The sequence below is a fragment of the Phodopus roborovskii genome, unplaced genomic scaffold (genome assembly GCF_943737965.1).
Source record: "Phodopus roborovskii unplaced genomic scaffold, PHOROB, whole genome shotgun sequence".
Classification (NCBI taxonomy): Eukaryota; Metazoa; Chordata; class Mammalia; order Rodentia; family Cricetidae; genus Phodopus; species Phodopus roborovskii.
Window position 1 is genome coordinate 9,850,000 of NW_026126480.1, and position 19,598 is coordinate 9,869,597.

The following is a 19,598-nucleotide window of genomic DNA, read 5'->3' on the forward strand; positions in this document are numbered from 1 at the left end:
TAGTTGTGACTGTGTGTGGCTTGGGTGCCAAGGTAATTGTAGCCTTGTAAAAAAAAGTTTGGTAATGAACCTTCTACATCTGTTGTGTGGAACAAGTTGAGGAGTATTGGTATTTGCTCTTTGAATTTCTGGTAGAATTCTGCACTGAAGCCATCTGGCCCTGAGCTTTTTTTTTTTTTTTTTTTTTTTTTTTGGTTGGGGGCTTTTGATGACTGCTTCTATTTCATTAGGGGTTATAGGTCTAATTAAGTTGCTTATCTCTTCTTGATTTATTTTTGGTAAGTGATAGTTATCCAGAAATTTGTTCATTTCCTTTGAATTTTCAAATTTTGTGGAGTACAGGTTTTCAAAGTATGACCTGAAAATTGTCTGGATTTCCTCAGTGTCTGTTGTTATGTCCCCTTTTCATTTCTAATTTTGTTAATTTGCATGTTCTCTCTCTGCTTTTTTGGTTAGTTTCAACAAGGGTTTGTCTATTGTGCTGATTTTTCTTGAAAATCCAACTCTTTGTTACATTGATTCTTTGTATTGTTTTCCTAGTTTCTACTTTATTGATTTCAGCCCTCAATTTGATTATTTCCTGGCATCTACTCCTCCGGGGTGAGATTGCTTCTTTTTGTTCTAGGGCTTTCAGTGTGCTGTTAATTGTCTAATATGACCAGCCTCCATTTTCTTCATAGGGCAGTTAGTGCAATGAACTTTCCTTGTAGCACTGCTTTTAAAGTGTCCCCATAAGTTTGGGCATGTTGTGTCTTCATTCCTGTTGAATTCTAGGAAGTCTTTAATTTTTCTTTATTTCTTCGACCCAGGAATGGTGCAGTTGTGCATTTTTTAGTTTCTGTGAGTTTGTAGGGTTTCTGCAATTTGTGTTATTGTTGGATTTCAACTTTAAAGCATGGTGGTCTGATACCAGGGGCTATTCCAATTTTTTTTTTTTTTTTTTTTTTTTTTTGTATCTGTTGAGTTTGTTATGTTGCTGAGTGTGTGATCAATTTTAGAGAAGGTTTTATGAAACTGCTGAGAAGAAGGTATATTCTTTTGTGTTTGGATGGAAAGTTCTACAGATGTCTGTTAACCCCAATTGGGATATAACTTCTGTAGTTCTTTTGTTTATTTGTTAAATTTCTGTCTGGTGGTCCTGTATAGTGGTGAGAGTGAGGTGTTGAAGTCTCGACTATGAGTGTGTGAGGTTTTATGTGAGCTTTGAGTTTTAGTTGCATTTCTTTCACGAATGTAGGTGCCTTTGTATTTGGGGTATAGATGTTCAGACGTTGAGACTTTGTACTGATAGATTTTTCTGTGATGAATATAGAATGATCTTCTTCATCTCTTTTGATTGATTTTGGCTTGAAGTCTAACTCTTTAGATATTAGGATAGCCATACCTGCTTGCTTCTTGGGTCCATTAGGTTGGAAGATCTTTTCCCAACCCTTTACCCTGAGGTAGTGTCTGTCTTTGAAGCTTAGATGTGTTTCTTGTATGCAGCAAAAGGATGGATTCGTCTTCATATTCATTCTGTTGCCTGTGTCTTTTTATAGACAAGTTAAGACCAATAATATTGAGGGAAAGTAAGGGCCATTGATTGTTAATTCTTGTTTGTTTTAGATTTGTTGTTGGCAGTGGTATTGTGAGTATATTTGCCCCTCTTTTTCTTTTGGGTTCTGGTAAAGTAGGATTATCTATTGCCTATGTCTTTGTGAGCATAGCTAACTTCCTTGGGTTGGAGTTTTCCTTCCAGAACTTTCTGTAGGGATGGATTTGTGGATATGTATTGTGAAAATCTGGCTTTGTCATTGAAATCTTGTTTTCTCCATCGATAGTGATTGAGAGTTTTGTTGGGTATAGTAGCCTGGGCTGGCATCCATGGACTCTTAGTATTTGTAGATCATCTATCCAGGACCTTCTGGCCTTCAAAGTTTCCCATGAAGAAGTCAGTTGTAATTTTTATAGGTCTGCCTTTATATGTTACCTGGCTTTTTTCCTTTGCTGCTGTTAATATTCTTTCTTTATTCTGTATGTTAGTTGTTTTGAGTATTATGTGGTGAGGGAACTTTTTTTTTTTTTTTTTTTTTTTTTGGTCCAGTCTATTTGGTGTTCGGTATGCTTCTTGTACTTTCAAAGGCATGTCCTTCTTCAGATTGGGAAAGTTTACTTCAATGATTTTGTTGAATATGTTTTCTCCACCTTTGAGCTGGGCTTCTTTGCCTTCTTCTATGCCTATTATGTCTTTTCACGGTGTCCCACATTTCCTAGATATTTTGTATTAAGGAATTGTTGGATTGAAGATTTTCTTTGGTCTATGAATCCGTTTTCTCTAGTTTATCTTCAGCGCCTGAGATTCTTTCTTCCTTCTCTTGTATTCTGTTGGTTATGCTTGCATCTATAGTTCCTGATCGTTTACCCAGTTTTTCTATTTCCATCATTCCCTCAGTTTGTGTTTTGTTTATTGTCTCTATTTCAGTTTTCAGGTCTTGAACTGTTTGAATTGTTTCCTTCATCTTGTTTTTACTTGGCTTTCCTTACTTTCTTCAAGAGATTTGTTCATATCTTACATTTATGCTTGGTCTTTCCTTCTATTTCTTCCAATTTTTGTTTGTTTTTTCTTCCATTTCTTTAAGGGATTTCCTCATACCATCTTTGAGGGCCTCTATCATTTTTATGAAGTTATTTTCTGTTTTGGTATGTTCAGGTCTAGTTGATGTAGAGTCTCTAGATTCTGGGGGTGTCATATTGTTCTTTCTATTGTTGGGTGTTTTCTTGTATTGCTGTCTTCCCATGGCTTCTTCCTGTAGGTCCAGTTTGAGTCTCTTTCTCTCTATCCTGCTTTCCCGGTGAGTGTAGGTGGGTCAGGAGTTCGATGTCTGTAACTCTGGATCATCCAAGCTCTCTTGGAGGTCTCTCAAGCAGAGGCCACAGCAGGGCCAATGATGTGGGGAAGGCAGGCTCAGGATGGTCTCAAGCACTCAGGCAGAGGATAGGCAAAGGGGTCCAAAGGTCAGGTGAGTGCAAGCTCAAGATGGTCCCTCGTGGATAAGTGGGTCCAGTATGTGCAGAGCCGAACAATGAAGTTCCAATGAGATGGTGGGGGTGTTGGACCCATGCTCTGGGCAAATGCTTAAGCAGAGCAGTGGGCCCAGACTCACCTCAGGCAGGGGGCAGGCAATGGGGCCCAAAGATCAGGTGAGTGCAGGCTCAAGATGGTCCCACATAGTTAGGTGGGTCTAGTATGTGCAAAGCTGACCCAGGAAGTTCCTAGGAGATGGAGGGGGTATTGGGCCTGCGCTCTGGCTAAATGCTCACCCTGAGCAGTGGGCCCAGCAGGAGGATGGCATTTTTTTCATAACTTCTTGGGTTATTTCTTCTCTTGTGTGTGTGTGTGTGTGTGTGTGTGTGTGTGTGTGTGTGTGTGTGTGTGTATGTGTGTTTAAGACAGGGTTTCTCTGTGTTTTTGGAGCCTGTCCTGGAACTAGCTCTTGTAGACCAGGCTGGTTTCGAACTCATAGAGATCCGCCTACCTTTGCCTCCTTTGTACTGGGATTAAAGGCATGCACTACCACTGCCCGGTCCTGGGTTATTTCAAGAGAATATGGTAGTTTGATACTGTGTAATTTGCTGCTTTGAGCACCTTTTAGTTGACTAGAATAGAAATATGGTCTCACTTCAGAAGTCAGAGAACTATATCTAGGATGGTACAATGACTGCAAAAAGTGTTGAGCAACTTAGTCAGAAAGCTTGGATGCAGCTTTTATTCCTCTGCCCTGAATCCTGCATTTTGTCCTTGATTGTAAATGAATTTTCTTGCCTATCTTAGTTGTTGATAGAATTGTCTGTAGTGGTAGGCTAGGGTAAATGAACAGGAGCTACACTAGGTTCTGATTATTTCATTTGTCTTTCCAGCCAAAGGGTGAATCATGCATAACGACATAACTGAGTCTAAGAACAAGACGACAGGAAAATCAAATGAGAATCCCAATCTGTGGATAGAACGCTTCTTCAACCGTAGATGCTACATCACCTTCCTGACTGGCTGCTACAGTTGCCACTGGCAATACAGAGAGTGGGAAAAAACTGAACTTGGATCTTGTTGCTGCTCCTGGGTATAGAGATGGAAAGGAGTTAGAGTACATTTTCATAGATGTGGGTGTGGGTGGATCCCTAACTTTGGAATTTCCAAGGTGATGTACACTAAGCTCCAAGTTTCCTATCAAAGAACTGTGACAAGTCTAGATCTAGAGTTAAATATACTCACTGTCTTCCTTTTCTTCCCTTCCTCCTCCTCTTCCTCCCTTTCCCTTCATCCTTCTTTTGTTTTACAGGAGTTCAAACTCAGGGTCTTTTACATGCTAAGCAAGACCTGTACTGCTGAGCTACAGCCAAAGACCCTTTTGTTAGTTTCTTGCTTGCTTGCTTTCTTCCCTGCTCCCCAGTGTCTTAAAGAGGGGACTCTTGTTGCCCAGACTGGCCTTGAACTTGCTATATAAATGAACCAAACCTTGAACTCCTGATCCTTCTGTCTCCACCTCTGAAGTTTTAGGATTACAGCAATGTGTCAATGCCCCTGGCCAGCCCCTCAGTTTTATTTCCTTTATTTTTTTCTTTTTCAGGCTGTCTCTTTTATGTCTTTTTTTTCATTCATTTTTCATTCACTTTTCCATTTATTCATTGAATTCTGAAGACTTGGATATAATTAGATGTTCATAGATTACAAGAATTCCTTGTCCGAATCTTTAAAATTTTTTTACATTTATTTATTGTGTGTGTGTGTGTGTGTGTGTGTGTGTGTGTGTGTGTGTGTGCTACAGTACATTTATGGTGATCAGAAGACAACTTCTAGGAGTTGGTTTTGCCCTTCCACCATGTGGGCTCCAGGCATTGAACTCAGACCCTTTACTCACTTAGTCTTTAATTTTTCTATCCTTAGTCAGTTTCCAAGGGGAAAGTGTGTTCCTTGGTGTTCTTTACTCCTGGCTAAGCAAGTGCTCACTTTTCACTAACATAGAACTCTAGTAAATCTGAGTGGCAGCATGAAACATAAACTAATGAAAAGCCTCTTTGTCTCTCTAAGAGTATGAGGTGGAACCCTCTGGTGAGCTATATGGTATAATAGATCAAACGAAAAGAGGGACAAATCATGTAACTTCACTTGATTGTAAACATAGTCCAATAGAGATGTAAGAACCTCATTAATTAGATCTCTAATTTCTTGTTCTTGTATTTTATTTTATAAGTATGTATTTATCTGCCTAACAGTCTATCTTTTGGATTTTGATGATTGTGAATCTAAGGCCTTGCATATACTAGGCAAGTACTCTCCTACTGAGTTACATATATCTCCAGGATTTCTCATTTCCTATGTCTGGTTTGAGTAGCTATAGAGGAAAAAAGTGTAAGTAATGGGAGGCTTCCCTGGAGTAATCAAGAATGTTCTTCTGTCCCCCATATTTTTCATGCCCAGATATTTGGCTTTTATACTAGTCACAAATGTGCTTCATCCAAAGAACTCATGTTCTGCTGGGGAAGGGGTTAAATATATTCATATTCTAGCATAGCAACAAGTTTATGTGTATACACACAGGCATGTATTAAAGGAGAGGCCAAGGCTAGGTAACGAATTGGATGTGGTATGAGAAATGATATTAGAGAAGTCCAAGTGCATGGGGAGTATGGGGACTGGTAAATCTATTTAGGTGGAACAGAAATAATTAGAGAAGTGCTGAGAAATGAAGTGAAAAGGGAAATGGGTGAGATAGTATGGTTTTAAGAACTTACCCTATTACACAGGAAATAAAGAATATCTAAAGAGGGCTGGGAGTGTGACTCAGTGGTAGAGCATGCTTAGCATATATGGAGCCCTGGATTTGATCTCCATCACCAGATGGGGAATACTTTAATTTGATGATAGGACCTGGGATGTGTTTTGGGATGGTTATTTGAGTGTATGGAGGATGTATCAGAAGGGCCAGTGAAGGAAAGCCTCTGCTTCCAAAGGGGAAACAGTGGCAATGCTCCAAATAAGACGTGTGGGTAGCATGGACTAGAGTAGTGATGGCAGAAATGGAGAAAGATGGGTAGATTTGACAGATTATTTACTACTTGGGTATGAGATATACAAAGGATATAAAGTAGGGAAGCTGTATTGAAAAGGGTAACATTTAGGGCAGTCTAGTATAATGGTAAAGACACTGGATCAGAACTTTGGGGGCAATAATTATAATTTGGCCTGGTTATGTAATACACTGGAGTCTCTCCGTAGCTAGGAAATTGAATTAGATGAAGTTCCTAGATAACTCTCAAGACCCCTCTCTACTCAGATGGAGTATAACATAAAGGGGAAGACCACAAGATTCAATTTATGGCTTTGCTACTGCCCATCCCCAAGTTAGTGACCCATTCTTATAAGAGCTTAGGCAAGTCACTTAACATCTCTGTGTTTCAGAATCTTTATTAGAATAAGTGACACATTAACAGCAAAACCCACTACAGGAGTTTCTATGAAAATAAAAGAGATGTTATGTAGAATACACTTTGAATTGGGCATGATACATAGTTACTACCTAATGGATATTATTACTGTAGTGTTCTTAGGGTCACTGACTTGGGAAAGTAATAAACAGAAATACATAGACGAGGATTCTGAGTGTATGTGAAGAGGGGAGAACTAACCAAAAAAAAAAAAAATCTAAAAGTAGGAAATCACAGTGGTGTATTTAAGGGGAAATAGATTTCTAGAGCTGAATTTAAGAACATTTGAAGAAATAAATAATAATTAAGATGAGAAAATAAAATTTATATGAAATTATAACATCTTTACACTAGGCTTAAAAAACTGACCTTTATTCTATAAGTAGAGAGGAAACCTTGAAATATTTCAAGCCAGAATAGAAGCAGTTTTATTTAGTAGAAACTTATTAAGCTTATCAGATATGTGTGCCATAGTAGCCAAGACAGCTGAAGCCTTCCTCTGGCCTCCAGCAGCTTAAATTCCAGTGGGATATGTTATGCAATAAATAATAGATGAAAAAATGTTTTCAAATAGTAATAAGTTCTTTGAAGATAAAGCAGAAAAATACTAAAATAGAGATATGGGAGTGGCCAGAGACCACAAGTCCTTTGATCTATCTCTAAATGAAGAGAGAGCCAGCCTTGTATAGGGACAAATACACTCCAGGCAAACCTGCTAATTGCCTGGCTTTGGAGTAGGGATGACATTTGATGTTTTACAGAAAGGGAGTCAGAGTGGAGAAGACATGAGGTGGGGACGGGTAAGAGCTAATCCTATACAACTTGTGGACTCTTTGGATGGTGATGGTATAATAGCACAGGAAGCTCTGGGAGGATTTGAGCACAGACATTGTTTGGTAACATGCTTTTTAAAGGTCCACTCAGCTTTTGGAGGAGTGTGTATAAGGCTGCAGCAACCTGTGCTCATCACCCAGCTACACTCCTGATAGTGATACCTATGGCTACCTCAGTGCCCACAAGGTCTCTTCAACTTCTTTGCAGTCTTAGTTTTTATTCCTACTCCTTATAAAAACTTGTATTATTCTAGCCTAGACAGGGTATTGTTCAACACCAGAACTATACACTGACCTTTGGCAAATGTATGCAAGAATTATTGAGATAAACTGGAGAAATGGAGCTAAATTAGACATCTTTCTCTTTCCAGAAAGAGCAGTTTTTTTATCTGTGCCTGGTGATTTCATTCATCTTGTCTGCAGTTTTTCTGTTCGTGTGGGCAGAAACCTCCAATGAATACAATAGCTTTGACTGGTGAGTTGAGTTCACTTTCTGTATTTTTATAGATATATGGGCTCCTTTGTTGGATAGCCACTTGTGTTCTCCCAGGTTGAAAAGATCTGGTGGTTTAGTAGGGTGGACAAAAGTGGATTTTGCGCAGCTCGTAGGCAAATGCTGTAGCTCCATGGTAGTAGTCAAATGTTCAGCACCAAACGTAATACTTTCCTTCCATCCCTTAAAGTCACACACTGCAGACCAAATGGTGTTCACAACTTTCTCTGTGCTCCCAGCATCCACAGCCCTCACATAAGGATTCTCTGTCGTCTTTGTTTGATTACTTATGCCCATACTTCTTGTTCTTCATGATTTCTGTCCCCCAGCCCTGCTTTCTCTGTTTTTCCTACAACCCTCATGTCCTTCTTTTGTCTTTAGGGGTCCCTCGGAACACTGAACAGAGGGACACATAATTCTTTTCAGCTCCCTTTCAGGGCTAAACTACGGCCGGACCACTCTCAGACACCTCAGCCTTTCTGGCCTGGTGCCTTCTAACATTGCTGTAACCCTTACCTGTGATGCCTTCTAATGTGGTTGTAAACCTTGCCTGTTACTTGGTGTTTATGGGAGAAGGCATGTTTAGGTATAAGGCTTCCTTTTCCCTCCCTTAATGAAATGCAGTTTATTTTTCTCTTTTACAAAAGTTAAATCTAAAGCCAGACTTTGGTGGCGCACGCCTTTAGTCCCAGCACTTGGGAGACAGAGGCAGGCTGATCTCTGTGAGTTCAAGGCTAGCCTGGTCCACAGAGTGAGTTCCAGGACAGGTTCCAAAGCAATACAGAGAACCCTGTCTTAAAAAACAAAACAAAACAGAACAAAAAAAACTAACAAAAGTTAAATCTAGTTGGTTATTTTAAATGAAAGGGGGGGGGTTATGGCTGGAGAGATGCTCAGTGGGTAAAGGCATCTTCCACAGAGCCTGACAGTCTGATTTCCATTCACTGGACCCACATGGTGAAGGAAGAGGAGTGACTGCAGTAAGCTTCCTCTGACCTCACTTATGGGAACATATCTACACAATGAATAGACTGTAATAATTTTTTAAATGCAGAAAATTGGAAAATGTCTAGTCACATTTTCAAGTGAGAGTCATAATCCAGCTTTTCCCAGTGTTTATTTTACATCCTTATGTTTATACTATTTTTATAATTTTGCTTTGTCTCTTTACATAAAGATAAATTATTGATCTTATATTGGATATTATTTTAAATCATTTCAAAATATTGCATGAAGATGCACTTGCTTTCTGTATGGCTTTCTGTATGGTAGGGTGGTAGGACAGGGACAGAGTCTTGCTATGAAGTTCAGGCCAGCCTCAAACCTGCAATCTCACTGTCTCCATTCCCACTTTCTAAGTGCTGGGGTTACAAGTCTCTGCCAGCATGGCTAATTAGCTGATTTTGTTTGTTTGGGGGTAGGCATTATGAACATTTCCAATACTCAAGTCTTGATAAAATAATGATACAGTGACATCTTCATATATTGACTATCATTCCTCAGAATAGATTAATACAAGGGGCACTAAGTCAAGAAGAATAAACACTTAACATCAATTCTGTTTTCTCCCAAAGTACTTTCTCAAAAGGTTATGACCAGTTCCACTTACAACAAAGGCAAATGTCAGTTAGTGTTTTAAATTGCCAATGACAACATTAAATATTCCGGTTTTGATGACTTTAAAATGTCTTCTTAATGAAGTGGTTTTGTTTTGAGTAATGGTGTTTCAAAACAGTTTTTTCTTTTTTTTAAAAAAAGTGTATTCTCTTTAGAAAACTTTGAGCATGTTCAATAAGTTTTGTCAGTTTCTACAAATCTTTATTATGGATAAGTTCTGAATTATTCTTCAGCACATGTTTTTTGTTTTTTAATTTAGGGTTTCTCTGTATAACTTTATAGACCATGCTGGCCTCGAACTCAGAGATCTGCCTGCCTCTTCCTCCCACATGCTGGGATTAAAGGTGTGTGCCACCACTGCCCGGCTCAGCACACATATTTTAATTGTTCTCTGTGTGTATGAACTTTAGGATATCTGGCAATTGAGATCTAAAGAGGACTAAGATTGTACAATGTCTAATAGTCACAGTATTTTACTTTCCCCCACCCCTGGGGTAGGATCAAAGTCCTGTAGCTAAGCCCAGCAAAAGTTGTATGATAGTGACATACATTAAAAACCTGGAATTTCCTTTAATAATGATCTCCTGGGAACTATTTCTGGAAGTTTGTGAAAATGGCTGTATTTCATCTTTATCCTTGAAGGGTATCTTACACAGGCTTAGAGTTCTAACTTGCAGTTTTCCTTTTAGCATTGAGGTTCACTTGCTCTACCGTCTTCTTGCTTTGTGTATGTTGAAAACTAGTCTATCTGCCTGTGATCTTTTGAACCTGATCTGCCCCTGAAAAACCTGCCTGATTTTAAGAGTTTTCTCTTTCTTTGCTTTCCATAATTTTACAATGACATGCATGTGTGGTTTTCTTTCCACTTTAAGCTTGTTTTGCTTCTTTACAGTTTGATTTCAGTACAGACTTTTTATTGTCAACTTGTTTAAGCTGTACACAAATTTCTCTTCACTGTACAGTTTCAGTTTCAAGAGAAATGGCATACAGTTTGAAAGGCAGACATAAGGCAATAGCCATTTTTCTGCTTTGAAGGTTGGTGTCGTCAATATACACTGATCTGCATACCTGTTGATATGGGGGACACAGAGATCTGCAATTCCCTTACCTTTGACCATACTTCTTTCTACAAGCTGTCTGACTATTGTATGAGTCTTTAGACAACTGTGTGGTGAAGATTCTTTAGGTTGCTCATGCTGTCAAAACTCAACGTGGTGAGTCACTCATGGCTTTGAGTTTGTTCTTATGGGTTCTAGTACATCTGTGGACGTTCTAGTTTGTTCTGAGTCTTCTCACTTCACAATTTTCTTCCTGACTGCCCATCTGATTACTAGTGACTTAAGTGAGGCCTAACACCAAATATAGGTACAACAACCTCTCATGCAAATCCATGCAGATGCATGTTAAGTACGATCCCTGTAATAAATTTTACTTTGTGCCACTCATCGTGGTTCTGTTTCTTTGAATAAACCTGTACACAGAACATATCCACAGCAGTTCTAGGAAAATACAATCTTTTACTTAAAAAAGGTTTATTTTATTTTTTAAAATTGTGTTTGCATGTGTGTTTCTGCATGTATGTAGGGGTATGTTCACTTGAGTACAAGATTTTTAGACAAAAGTTTGGTATTCACTGAGGCTGCATTTAGAATACTATTCAGGTTAATTAAGAAGACTCATACTGGGACAGACAATATGGCTCAAACTTGTCACCAAGGCTAACAACATAAATTTGATCCCTGAATCCCACACAATGTAAGGAGAGAACTGACTCCTACGAGCTCTCTTCTGACTGCCGCGCGCACACAGTGACATGCTCTTCCTGCTCTCACAAAATAAATACAAAGGCAATTTTTAAAAAGTAAGACACATATTTTCCTTAGGCTACAACTCTCTGGTGTAGAAAAGTCTTCTCAGAAAACATAAGTAGGAAGAAACAGCTTAAATTGGGCCTACCCCACTGTGCAGTCAGCCCACTGTGCACATCAGCATTATATAGTCCCAGTTCAAAGAAATGCTGGCCAAGAAAGGAGACTTCCATTGTGTATAAGCAGTCACAGAAGTGAGCCCCTCCCCATTCTAAATGTCACTTCCTTTTGTCCCATCTCCACCTCCATGAAGAGTGGGCACAGGTGGCAGAGACAGAAGCGGTAGAGGAGGGGGAGAGAGAAAGATCCCAGTTCTTCTTTTCCTCTGTTCTGTCCACGGCAGAGTGAGAGCCAGCCGCTGCCTTTGCTGAGACTGTGTGGGTTCAGTCAAGTGGGTTGTGATACTCACCAGCTTTTTTTAGGTTGAAAAGAAATAAACATAAATAATATAGTTACCAAAATGGTTACAAAGAAAGATGTCTCATTAAATGTCAAGTCTTAAATTTTCTTTATCACTTGGAAGTAGTCAATATCAGTGTTTGATTACTGCTTGAGTAACTTTGGCTCCATGTAAACTACTACTAAGGCCATCTTTTTTATTTTAACTTGTTTTCAAAGTCTATTTGGTTATTTAATTGCAGGACATGGGCTTTTGTTAAGTGATACTATTTTTGTTCTGTAAATCCAAGTCTTTACTTCTCCAAAAATCACTTTTTAAAAACTTTTAAAAAGTATTTGTTTGCTGGGCGGTGGTGGCACATGCCTTTAATATCCACGCTTGGGAGGCAGAGGCAAGGAAATCTCTGTGAGTTGGAGACCAGCCTTGTAAGCTATTTTCAGAACAGCCTCCAAAGTCACAGAGAAACCCTGTCTCAAAAAACAAAACAAAACAAAAAATTGTTTATGCAGGCTAATGGACAGCACTAGATAAAACCATCCTGAGTTAGCTAACCCAGAACCAGAAAGACAAATATAGTATACCAAACATAAAACAAAAGATACCCAGCCTACAGAACCCCAGAGAAGCTAGAACCCTTTTCTAGAGCCAGATGGAAGCAGATGTAGAAATCCACAACTAACCATTGGGCCAAGCTCCTGGAGTACAATTGAAGTGAGGGAGGAGTGATAATATGAACAAAGGAGTCAAGACCATGATGGGGAAACCCACAGAATAAGCTGACTTGAGCTAGTGAGAGACCACTGACTCTAGTATGACAAATGGGAATCTGTATAAGACCAAACTAGACTCCCTTAATATAAGTGACAATGGTGCAGCTGTGACAATGTATGAGACCACCGGCAGTGGGTCCAAGATCTAACCCTAACATACAAACTGACTTAGTGGAGCCCATTCTATATGGAGAGATACCTTGTCCAGCCTAGACACAGGGGTGCAGGTGGAGTGGGTGGAGAGGTGCCTTGGTCCTGCCTCAAGGAGATGATGAGACAGACTTAGTAGACTTCCTAGGGGAGATCTCACCCTCTTCAAGGAGCAGGTGGGAAGTGGGGGAAAGTGGGGGAGCAGGAGGGGAGGAGGGAGTGGGAACTGGGATTGAAATGTAAAAATAAATCAATAAAAAAATAAACAAAACATTTGTGTGTGTGTGTGTGTGTGTGTGTGTGTGTGTTCGCGCATGTATCAGCGCATGTGCGGAAGTGAGAGGACAACTTACAGGAGTCAGTTCTTTCCTACTAAATGGGTTCTGGGAATCAAACTCATGATGGCCAGCACTTTTACCCACTGAATCATCTTACCAGTACTGGATTTTAGATATATTATTTTAAATCTTTTCTGATTGTTCTATTAATTGTGTTTTGTTGGGCACAATTTCATCTATTTTGGAAGCTTCATTGAGTCCATTTTTTGACCTCCATCCAACCTCTGAGAGTATAATCAGACTTGGGGTCTCATATTGCTAGACACATAGTTACCCCTGAGCTACATCCCTAGCCCTCCTTACATGAGCTCCGTTTTACAGAGTGCCCTTCTCTAGAAGGCTTCTCCTGAGAAGCTTCTTGCTATAAAGCTACCCGCCTGTTTCTTCTTTGTGTGTCTTATAAACCCTCCCAAAGGAACATTTCCTTTACTGTTTTAAATGTAGTTATATTCTCACTCTATATATTTTATTAAAGTATTGCTCTAGGTTCTGAGTGGAAAGAAGGCCATTTCTGTTTTCTTGAAATGAGAAGTATAGATTCTTTATCATAGAAAACAAACAAATACAACATTATCTCCCCTAACAAGTCACTTGTAGTTTTCCCACAGTCAGTATTTTAGGAACAGAAAGCTTAGGTCATAGCTCTCATACAGTTGAGGGCAATTAATATGGGGTTACATAAGAAAGTATACGTGTACCTAGACAAGGAGCTTGAAAGATAGAACTGACTGGTTATATTGATGTAATGAATTTAGGGAGTGATTCCCTTTCTTTTGATAGTGCAGAATTTCCACATCACATTGTTTATTGAAGATGATATAAATTTAGCTTTATATTCTAAATACCTTTTTTACATCTTTCCACTTACAGAGTCCACATTAATATTTCTGGTTGCTTATAGTACAAAATTAAAATAAAAACTATCCCCAAAGTACTCACAGATCTGTTGACAAAGTGCTTCTCTTCTTGTCCCTCACTTAGTCTGTTCTTGTGTCTATCCTTAATATAGATATTACTACTGATTCCTACTATATTTTAAAGATTGAATCTTTTTTTTCAGGGTTGTTTATCTGGGGATTAAACGCTGGTTCTTGTGGTCCATTTTTATGTTGAGTGCAGCTGGAATCCTGACTGTCTACACTACCTTGCTTTTGGTGAGTGATACTTCTCATTTTTTATTTCTTGAGCAGCCTCATAGGTTGCTTCTTCCCGTGCTATTGTATCTATCTGGAATCTTTAATATTAGTGGAGTCAGGGAGCTGGAGAGATTAAGGGGGTTAAGAGCACTGGCTGCTGTTTTCAGAGGTCCTGGGTTCAATTCCCAGCAACCATATGGTGGTTCACAGCCATCTATAATGTGTTCCTATGTCCTCTTCAAACGTGCATTGCAGGCATGCTTGCAGGCAGAACTCTGTTTACAGAATAAATAAATAAATCTTAAAAAAATATCAGTGGAGTCAGAATTTTCCTCAAATGCTTCAGTTTTATGCACAAGGGAAGGCTGAAAGAGATGTGTGCTATTTAAAATATGTGACTGATAAAGTTGTCCCTTTGAGAGGTGACAGAGCACTTTTTTATTCTCCCATTTCATACTTTATCCATTTATTAAATATTATCATTTAAATAACCAGTGTACTACACTCACAGTTTGAGACTTATGCATCAAACCACTTCTACTATGCAAATGCTAGTCACCTATCTCAGTTGCAAATTATTTGCATATGACCCTGTATATGTTGCATGACATGGTAGAGTCGCATTGCATGAAAAATACACAATATGTAAGAGAAAGAGCCATGGAGATGGGGCTTACTTTGATTTCATAATTCCGTGTTTCCACTGATTTCCTCTTTGACACGCAAGTGATTAACCTTGAATATGAATTGCAATATTTTTTTTCTAAAAAAATGCATTAATTATTATGAAAGTATTGTAATGAGTACTGATTATGTGGAAATCGATAAAACTAAAACATATATTTCTGTTTTCATGTATAGCTTTCAACAGAGATAACATGTTCATTTCATTTCTCATTGCTCAGACAATGAAACTAAGAGATGACAAATGCAACTTGAGAGAAGGTTTATTTGACTTATAGTTTGAGTAGTCCTTTGTGGTAGAGAAGGAATGGTGGCAGGGGGCAGGTTGCCCTTTCTGTAAAAGCTCTTACAGACATGTGCACAAATGTTTCCATGGTGATTCTAAATCTAATCAAACTGACTATGAAAACTAATAATCACAGAATGATATGAGGTAAAGTTATGATTGTTTCTTCTTTCAATATTTAGAATCACAGACAAAAGTCACTACTACAGATGGAACTTTGTAAATATTATTATAGATGCCTGAATGAAGCTTGTTGGGGACTCTAAGAGGGAAGAGCTAACTGCCCGCAAAGAACATCAAATAAAACTTCTTAGAGGGGTAGCATTGGAGGGCTGGGGGCAAAGCTTAGTCAGCAAAGTGTGTGCTATGTAGCATATGGACCTAAGTTCAGATCTTAGAATCGAACCTAGTGCCGCAGTAGGGGGAGTGCAGAAACAGGTAAACCTTTGTAGCTGATTGATCAGTAGCTTAGTTGAATCAATCAGCTTCAAGTTCAGTGAGAGACCGTTTATCCAAAAATATGTGAAGGAACATTATGGGCTGAGAGAATATATTGTGAGAGAGTAGTAAGAGAGAGAAATAGATTGGATATTTCCTTAAGAAGGGAGTAATGTAGAATAATGGGGAGACACAATTTGTGACACATTTTGAAAGGCTTTGAAAGTAAAAGTAAGACAACTTGGTAAGCATGGGTTCCCATTTTAGGAAAATCGTTCTGGAAGTTGAGATGTGAAGGAAGAGACCAACTATGAGTGTTCCCTTTCAGTGAGGAAGATGCAGATGTAGTGTATGTTCTAGGCTAAATTCTGGGCTGCTGAATTGTACCCTGTTTACAAACAATTAGTGGGAAATGGGATTGTTAGCTTCCAATGTGAGAATACTAGTGTCCAGCAGAGTCATGGTTTTAACAGACTCTCTATTTTAGTCTACTTCTTTGAGAACAGTGAAAAAGGGGAGAGGCCTGGCTTTGATTTGTGAGTACTTACTTTGAGGGGTCAGTGTGAAGCTCAGTAGTGAGAATGCTTGTGCAAGGCCCTGAGTTTGATTCCCAGCAATGGAAAAAAAAAAAAAAAAGATTACTTAGTTAGTAATCTTGGTCAAGTCACATAACTCTTCTAAAACTTGGTTGCTTTTTGATTTTCAAATGAAAATGATAATATTTAATAAAATGGTACTTTTATAAGGCTAAATAAAAATAAATAAAACCATATACCCTAAATTATTCTAGTTAGAGGAAAGTGCTTTGTACATTAATATGTTAACATCTGAGGACTCAAGTTTTCAGTTTCTGTGTTCATACTGACTTGATAACTGGCTAGATTTAGACTATGATTTAAAATGTATTGAGCATATACCAATATTAATGGCCATCACGATATCAGCACCAGTTCTGGAAAGAGCTTTTAAATGACCCTTGGGAGATTGGCTCTTAAACTCTATTCTCTTATAAGTGAATCTAAGTAATACCAAGCATGAAGTCCATCATAGGGAAAAACAAATCTGCAGGAACTGAGGAAGCTTCAGTGGTAATGGCTGTGAGATCCCAGAGGAAAGAAAATGAATTCTTCCGAGGGTATTGGCGGAAGCAACAGAGAGGAAACGACATTTGGACTGGCTTCAAGTATCAGTGGCCTGGGGAAAGGAATCTTAAAAGGGTGAGAAGTAACATGGCAAGAGAGAATAAAAAGAAGCTCAAGAAGTGAAATTGGTGCCCATTGTGAAAGGCACTGGAGCTACTGACACGATATGGGCAGGGTTAGTCATTTCAAAGTAACCACCTCGCCTTCTTTGCTTTGCAGGTAATAAGTTTTTTTTTGCTCTGGGAAAGGATTGAACTATACCTGCATATGTGTCATAAGGTAAGTGTTCAGTCCTCACAGGAGGCCTTACACAGTATGGCAGGAACTCCCCAGCGTTCAGTGCTACACATGCAGCTGACACTCTTTCATTGCTCCCTGGACGGACCCTGCTTGTGAAGTTTTAACTGAAATAAGTAAACCCCCGCCCCCACCTCTGTTTCATGTCATATTCACCAGCTCTATTCTTCCTGTCCCAGTGAAACCTTGGGCAAATTTCTTACTTTTGCAATTATTTTCCATCACAATAGCATTCTCATTTCAGTCATTAAAATTATAGTTCATTGTAGTAACGCAATACAAGCTTATAGATCTAAACATTCTACTTCCTCTATTTGGACTTGACTTGCCTATGCCTGTCATGTTGGAGAGGGCAGTGGCTCTTTCCCTGATGACATTTTTCTTGGGTCAGTGCCTGCTTTTTCATGATCCCCTGAAAGTTCTTTATGATTTGATTGACTTTTCCTCATTTTGAATCCCTTTGAAATGATACCACCATTGTAGGGAGTACGGTTTTTCTGCCCGCCGCCACTGGTCTTGTGCCAGCCCCAAATAATGCACAGAGACTCTGTATTTGATACAATGTTAATGGCCAGGTGCTAGTTTCTTATCGGCTAGCTCTGTCTTAATTATTAACTCATTTCTGTGTATTTTCACGTGGTCTTACCAGTGACAGGCGGCTGGCGGTTCTATTCTCTCCAGACTCTCCATCTTGACACCTCCTTCCTATTTCCTATTTCCTCCTTGTCTCCTAGTCCCTCCTATCTTCTTTTCCTATTGGCCAACAGTGCTTTATTCATTAACCAGTATGAGAAACATATACAGAATGACATCTCCCATCACCACCATGGCTTCTCTCAAATAGTTCAAAGCTGGTCCACAAGAACAGGCAACCTTATTCTACTCCCTGTGGACCAACAGTATACTTGCAGCATGAACTTTACCCTACCGTGGGCTGGGCCAGCTCCAATGGCACACTCCTCCTTTTTTAAAATAGAATTTCTCAAATATGGTTGTGACAGCATGCTAATATTTCTTCAAGACTGGAAACATGTCAAGTTTTTTGAGTGGCATCCTTAAATTTCTTACTTAAATGAGAAATTCAAATTGGAAGTGTAAATTTAAGTATTAGTAAAATAAATGGGAATTGAAATCATGAGCTCTTCCATGGGAAGAATGTATATAAAAAAGAAAAAGAAAAGAAAAGGCTTTATTGCTAATATCATCAATTTCATACTTTGGATGCTGTTATAAATTAATCACTAATTATTCCATCAGTCCCTTCTCACTATATCTTCAACCAAGAAATTGTCGGCATTCCACTTTCATTAAGCACAGCTTCCATCTTTAGTCAGAGACAGAGGAGCCTTAAGCTCTCTGCTAAATCCTAGCTACAGATTTTACCCTTTCCTTACACAATCAGTAAGACATTATTTTGTTAGCTTCTAAAGTGGGAATACTAGTGTCCAAATGTCTACTTAAGTCTTATGTTTTAGTGACCTTTTTATTCTACCCTACCTCTTTTGGATACATGTAATGATTATTGAATCAGTTTCAGACACCAATATGTTGTTTAATATTAGATTCTGGTATTCTGAAATGAAAATCTCTGATATATGTGCCTATCAGTAAAGTTGGACTGGTTTAAAATTATGCTTTCTTTTTGTCTAGTATTATCCTTAGAATTATTCCTATACATCTTCAATGGGATTTTTGTTCACTCATATTAATAAAATCTTGCCATTATTTTGTCAACCTTCTTGCCTGGATTCTTTTGGGATCTAATTGCAGTGATGAATCTATGGACAATGAAAAGAGATGGGGGAGGATTATGAAAAGATTTCGATTAGGCTTTCAAACCAGAAGAACAAGTCCTGTGGAATCTGCTTCTGTTGGCAAGGGGGAGTCCTTGGGGGCTTGGAGGTTGACTCTTATCATTTTTCAGAATAACACAGAAGGAATAGAATTAGCACCATGTTTAGACTCTGTCCATCATCCAGGGATACCCAGAGAGCACTTCAGATAGCAGTGGTCAGTTAAAACTCTTTATAAACATGGTAATAACTTGACTTCCTTATAAAAACCCCTGAGGTATCAGTTAGCTAGCAATAATGGGATGTCTCTGTGAAATTTTCTCACAAGATAGACCTAATGTATCTCGACTGCTTTTACTTTAAATAAGCCTGGAATATATAGGTTTTTATGGTGGCAAAAGGACTTGCTGGAGTTGTGTAATTAATAGTGACAGATAAGGAAGTGCCATACACAAAATGGCTCCCTCTGTGAAGCAGCATTTCTACATACTTTGCTGAAAATACTGCCCACAGACTAAGTGCAAAATCAGAGTGCCTTACTGATGCAGGAATAGCTGTATTTTACATGACCAGATTTTCCCAAGGGAAAAATAGTTTAGTGTGCATTGTGACTGCTTCTATCATTTAAATTATGTGTAAAGTTTGGAACTGGATAAGAGATAAATTCAGCAGTTCAACTGTTGTGATGCAATTGGTTTTCTGATAGGCTAGTAATTTTGATTTTATGTATTTGAGATCTTGGATTATATTTCTTTAAAAAAAAGTCCAAGAGAAGATAAAGGTTTGTAATGCTGTTATTGAAATGGGATGGCTGGCTAAAGGTGAAAATAATTGGAAAAGGCCTGGCTGAGGGGAGATGCTAGATTGGTAGTAGCATCAAGCCACACAATT

The 19,598-nt window shown here is 38.7% G+C and overlaps 1 protein-coding gene across 1 annotated transcript in view; it reads left to right on the top strand.

Moving 5' to 3' along the window:
- The first annotated feature begins 3,911 nt into the window (after positions 1-3,911).
- The window catches only part of Gdpd4 (glycerophosphodiester phosphodiesterase domain containing 4), a 67,358-nt gene continuing 51,671 nt past the window's right edge, over positions 3,912-19,598 (top strand). Inside the window, exons 1-4 of the mRNA XM_051194029.1 lie at positions 3,912-4,097; positions 7,667-7,770; positions 13,992-14,085; positions 16,837-16,896. Of these exons, the coding sequence (XP_051049986.1) occupies positions 3,912-4,097; positions 7,667-7,770; positions 13,992-14,085; positions 16,837-16,896 (444 nt within the window). The remainder of the gene's footprint in view (positions 4,098-7,666; positions 7,771-13,991; positions 14,086-16,836; positions 16,897-19,598) is intronic.